Raw genomic sequence first — 6,000 nt, 5'->3', positions numbered from 1 at the left:
GAAGGCATCTGCAGCTTAGTCAATCATGCTAGGTTTGTTTGTAATGAACCAGAAACGCATCCGATCAGCTTCATAGTGCTCGTGCAGTGCTATTTATCTGTGTCTTACTGGATGATTTCCAAGCTGGACATCTTCAAATTGCTACATTAGGGTTCCAAGACCATCAGACATCAACTACATATGACAATGTGCAAAGAACCTCTTTACTTGGATGCTCAGATAACAGTGCGATCTTACTCCACATGAAACATGGCAGCAGCATCTGCGTAGGATTCACCACCATGCTATAAGTAAGAGATGCGTGGCGGTTACTGTATTTCATCCAATGAGGTGCAAAAGATGCCTTCAGCATGGCATTTACAGAATAAGAAAAGGAGCGTTGATTGACATTGAGTTGGGAAAATTACAATTGAGTGGAAACATTTGCTCGGACCTTCTTTTTTTTTTATATATATTCCTTTTCGTGCATGGACATTTACAAATTACAGAAGTTTCTTAAGAGTTAAACAGACAAGGATTCTTCATTAGTGAAAAGCTGAAACAATCTTTGCAATTCAAATTCATCAGTCGTACAATCCCTCCTGCTCCCATACATCCACCAGAAAATTAACCATCTCCTGATGAGTTAAAATCCAACCAGCAAAATGTCAAGACTGTGTGGCTCCGATGAAATGCAAACAAAACTGTGAAAAAGACTGGGCTGCATTAACTTACAGAAAGAGGGATGGGCTTTGGGAAAGGATTTCTGGATCCTAGTAAACCTTCATAAGTTGCATTCCAACTGAAAAGACAGCAAATCAACATGAGAAAGCACATATACAAATCACAAGGAATTTACTAGATCCAACTCAGAAAAGTTCTCCCCCTTCTATCCAAGGCCAAAAAGCATCATGTGATGGTTGTTATATATGGTAGCCACACAGCACGTGATCACCAGTAGAGATGATTTGGAATGAGAAAAGAAAAAACAGGGTTGTTGAAGAACATTACTCAGCAGCCTAAACTTAGGGAGCTGGAGAACCCTCTTATTTATGGTGTCTTTGCTGGGGTACGGGGAAAGCATGAGCATCTGAATAAACAATGAACTTCTAAAAGAAAGAAAAACACCTTAATCTGGTTTCCCGTCTTCGCTGATTTTGGTTCCCAGATGTGCCACTTCCAATCCATTGAAGCCTGCTCAGTTGCCAGAGAAGGAGACCTGAAAATAACAAAATCTCAGTGTCACATAACATCATCAATAGTCAACTAGAACAGATAAGCCCCAACTTACCATGATTTACAAATTCGCTATTGCTGCTCATGCCACCAGTGCTGCTAGCAGGATTCTGATTTGGCAAACTGATTGATGAGATGCTTCTTTGAGATTGAACAGTACTGTTGTCCAAGTCACATGTGCTGGTACTCCAAAAATCATCTGATATGCTAGGTTTCGTCACCACTCGCCCTTGTATTCTCAATCCTTTTGATGGCTCATCCACAGCAATAATTGGTGTGGGTTGAGTACAGCATCCAAAACAGCCACTGTTCTGTTGCAAACAAAGTTAAAGCATGTATACAAATGCAACACACGACAACAGAAAAATAGTAAGTGTTATCACCTTATGTATGAAAGTTAGCATTGACAAGGTTCATAATGAGATAAGGAAACATCATTCAATCCAATTCATAATCATTAATTTATTGAGGAGCAACATCACCACAAACGTTTCCCTACAGAGCAGCAATTACATAGTGAAACTTACGTTCACATGTTTCTTTCTATTTCATTGCCAAGGAGCCAATGAAACAAGTTGATCTAAATAGAACTAGAACAGAAAGGCAAAAAAAGGCATTCATATAACTGATAATAAGTAGTTTGGAGCAAGACTTTATTGGTTTCAGTTGTGTTCATCAACAGTACACTCTTGAGATGGAAGCTTAAGACACGGTTGAGGTACAGAAATTGACAATTATACAACCTCTTATCCAAACTACCATTTGCTTGATCAATTTTATTGGATAGGAATAAATGGCAACATCACAACGAGCCATTATCAGTATCACCTCCATCTATATCTGGCAATAAATTTTTAATCTTTGAACAACTATAGCGTCATAAACAGTTCTATCTTTAGTTCTGTAGCTACGAGAAGTGCGATCTTCCAGCAACAAATCATCTAAGATGCATTAGTAACCCTTAGGTCCTTAGCTAGGTGCCTTCTTAGTTGACTTTAACTCACCAAAAATGTATTCCATACAAAAACATAAGAACTACAATTTCAATATAACATCTTTGCTACTTCTAGTTTTAACAGTATTATCTACTTAAATATCCATGTTTGTTCACTTAGTTTTTTCCTGTAACTTCAAGTAGAATTTGATTTAAAGTTTCCAAATTTATGATAACTTCAAGTAACCCAAAAATTTCTCCTGACCCAATCGTCATTAAATCACACTCTAAAAATAAAAACCCTTAACTTCACCAGAAATAGAGAAAACACAGAAGTAGTTGCAAAAAAACCCATAATTATTACCCAAAAAGAAACCAAACCCAGTTGTTCTTTTAAGGTTCATAACTCAAACTCAAGATCTGACCCTTCTTCCAGTTGACTGAACAGACATTAGTCCCTAACCCAGTAGCCAACAAATCAAAGCCAATGAAAACAAAGAGAGTAGTCAACCAAATAAAGAGACAAGAAATGGGCTTTTCAGGACTTACCCCATACAAGCAAGGAAGTGAACGATCCAAGCAGGAATTGAGCTATTCAATGTCACCATTAATTGATATTCAACTTGGTGTTGGAGACAGAAGAAGTGTGGATTAGTGATTGGTATTAAAGAGGATGATGTGTCAAGTAATTAATATTGTGGTGTTTGATATTTCTATTAATTATTACTTTGAATCTGCTAATTAAGTAATTATTATTATTATTTCAAATTGGATAATATTTTTTTATATAATTCGTATGAATTTACTTTTTATTTTTTATGTAATGTTTTTTGTTTTTTAGCTGACGCTATCTATTGACTGAGTGTACCAGCAAGCACCATATAAAAACAATTCTTGATATACTAAGAATTGTATGAATTTATTACTGTTTGTTTAGATTATTTTATTTAAATTAATGTATATATATATATATATATGATTTCTTTTAATATTTGAATCCAAAATAATAACATAAATACCAATAAGTGATAGTGGTTGATTAATATATGGTAATGATTTAGTATTTATGGACAGGCTTATCTTATTTTATTTTTTTTATCTTAACCTTATCATTGATTTTAATGATATTGATTTAGGGCACCCAATATGGGGAGGCTTTACACAACCTTTCCATATTCTCTAGATTTAAATGACAAAAGTGTCCTTTATTTGACGATTTGAATGGTGATGAGGTCGGGTTTTCCATTATAGAAATTTTACTGGTGATGGAAACGGCTGGATTGGAAAAGTGGAATGACACTGGTTTTAGATTTAAAGAAAATAAAGGTTAATTTAGTCATTTTATCTACCAAAAATAAAGAAAGTTGTGCTAATGATTGTTATGAAAGCTGACTTTAACTGATACGTTGATGCAGGACTTAATGATCCTGAACGTTTATTGGGTTTTATATTATAAAAAATCTAGATTTGTAATTGGCCGGTTAAACCTACAACTTGTTAGGTTAATCAAATACTTGGAAGACTCAATATAATTTAAGTAAGACCTAATTTTTTAAATTTTTTTAATAAACCCTAAAAAATAAAATTAATTTATGAATATTTAACCTCACATGTTTTTTTTATAGTTTACATACACATAAATTATTTCTTACCTTTTTTTATGTGGAATAATTTAACTCTCTTTGACGTGGACTACATTTCATATTTTTTTTATATAATTTATATTTATATGAATTGTTTTGTTATGCCTTACATTTTTTTTATATCCTACATGAATATGTATTGTTTTTAAAATTTTTAATGTGGAATAATTATATGTAACTTATATCCTAATTAATTGTTTCTTAATTTTTTAATGTAGGATAATTGCTTCTTAATTTTTGATGTAGAATAATTGTTTATTTAACTCTTTGATGTGAGATAACTATATTATACTTCATACATTACATTTCTTTTTTAGTCCACATCCATATATATTGTTTCAAAAATTTTCCATGTGATATTAAAATCTCAAACATTATTTTTCTTCTATCTTTTCAAGTTGCCCGAGGTCAACCCATGTTGTAAATAATGAAGACTATTTCAAAAAGTTTTTATCCCACATTAAAAAAACATAACTTATTTCTTATGAACATAGAGTATATATAAGGCTTTATATCCCATATTGAAATAATAAAACATTCATTTAGTGTTTATATAGTAAACTTTGATATGTGATAGTAACCAATAAAGAAATTATAGTGGGCTCGCGCGCATAATATTGAGTCGAGCAAGAGAAAAATCTCTGATTGTCCCCCTTCGCGCAAAGCAACACTTTTACTTTTTGAATCTTTTGTCTCTAGCAATAATATTTTTTTAGCCCTTATACTGAAACCACAATTTTTTAAACACTTGGAATTAATTTTCTAACAGTCATAAAATCCTAACAACTCTTTTATTTTAAAAAATTTTTAACAACTACAACTCTTTTATTTTTTAAATTATTGTAACAAATTTTTAATTCTCAAATTTATTTCATGCCTAGCCGTTAAATGCTAGTAGCTTATATATACCATGCACTCTTACAATTAAAGTATGCTGAAAAAACTATAGTATTTTCTTGTGTTTGCAAACTTTACTGGTATTTCCTTTCAATCTTGATCTAATTGTTTCTATAACCCTTATTTTAGAGGAGAAACTTGTTGAATTTTATAGAATAACCTTATGATGAGGAAATATCTTTAAGGATAGTGTTTATACACGCCTCAAGTTTTATTTTGTTTTTGTTCTTTATCATATTTTATTATAACAACCCAAGACTGGACCCCTTGACCAGATCAACCCTAGGCAAGGTGTAACACCCTCCACATACACACTATGTGGATACACGACATGTGTGTGTGTGTGTCTCACAACCATAGATGTACTCTTTTCCACCCACTAGCTCTATCCTATCCTTAATATTTCATTTATATTTTTCAATCAAACAATCACATACAAATTTGTGATACATTAATACAATAGAAGCATTTAAAAGAGTAAAACGTTACAATCTTATATTTAAAATGAAAAGATGAAATTCATTGTCATTAATAAAGTTTTACCATAACAACATAATAATCCTTATAATTCAACAAATATGTCTATTACAATCTTCCAACATGAATAACATAAAATATCAAAATTCTATAGCTAATTGGAAACTTGTAACAATCCTACAACTAAATAATGCTTGATATAATCCTATAGTTAAAATCGCATATAAGGAGCACAAGAAGAACCAGTAAAAAATAAACATACTAAGAATTTAGAATAAAATTATATTATCACATCACAACATTAACAATTCAGGCATATATTAAAATTTACTTTCATATATTTCCACCGATTTCTTTACTACAGTTCTTCAACATTAAATTTCCTCTCCCATTCATTAGTAGTAATAATTCATCAATCAAACCTTTTACTCCAATAATAGCCTTTAAGCCCTAACCCCTGAGCTAATTTTTTCATGTAGCATTAGACTTGAAATGTTGTTTTCCATATAGAAAATACCCAAAGGTAACTTAACATTAAGGGTCATCGTAATTAACCCTTCGTAAACCTCCTTTAGAGATTCATTAATATAAACAACAACCAAATTTTTATTTTAATTGGCTTATGTGCCTAAAGTGATGTCCAACACCTTCCTAGTCTTCGCTCATGCGAATGGCTACAAATTTCTCACTACCTCCGCACTTGTGGCCAGTACATTAATTTTTATGATTAAGTCCTCATTTTTTCATAGCCAATGTTGTTAACAACTTTAGGGCCCTACTCTTGTGGTCGACTTTCATGTATAAAAATGCATCCATCTTACCCTTCAATAAACT

At 32.0% G+C, this 6,000-nt stretch overlaps 1 protein-coding gene across 1 annotated transcript; it reads right to left on the bottom strand.

The window, feature by feature from the left end:
• Positions 1-365: 365 nt before the first annotated feature.
• On the bottom strand, positions 366-2,854 carry LOC133688849 (uncharacterized). The gene is made up of 5 exons (XM_062108471.1): positions 2,699-2,854; positions 1,271-1,521; positions 1,108-1,198; positions 715-781; positions 366-617 (listed from the first exon to the last, which is right to left on the bottom strand). The coding sequence occupies exons 1-5, from the start codon at positions 2,755-2,757 to the stop codon at positions 564-566; spliced, it is 522 nt and encodes a 173-aa protein (XP_061964455.1). The 5' UTR covers positions 2,758-2,854; the 3' UTR covers positions 366-563.
• Positions 2,855-6,000: the final 3,146 nt, after the last annotated feature.

Source organism: Populus nigra, chromosome 3 (genome assembly GCF_951802175.1).
Source record: "Populus nigra chromosome 3, ddPopNigr1.1, whole genome shotgun sequence".
NCBI classification, from domain to species: Eukaryota; Viridiplantae; Streptophyta; class Magnoliopsida; order Malpighiales; family Salicaceae; genus Populus; species Populus nigra.
The sequence above is the reverse complement of the archived record's forward strand: the minus strand, read 5'-3'. Positions and strand labels throughout refer to the sequence as shown.

What these genes read in the sequence shown, in the direction of transcription:
- LOC133688849 (XM_062108471.1), bottom strand. Translation starts at nt 2,757, where the DNA reads ATGGTGACATTGAATAGCTCAATTCCTGCTTGGATCGTTCACTTCCTT. An exon ending in CACTTCCTTGCTTGTATGGG is followed by an intron (nt 1,522 to 2,698) that starts GTAAGTCCTGAA and finishes GCAACAGAACAG; the next exon opens with TGGCTGTTTTGGATGCTGTA. An exon ending in AGACGGGAAACCAGATTAAG is followed by an intron (nt 782 to 1,107) that starts GTGTTTTTCTTT and finishes CTGTCTTTTCAG; the next exon opens with TTGGAATGCAACTTATGAAG.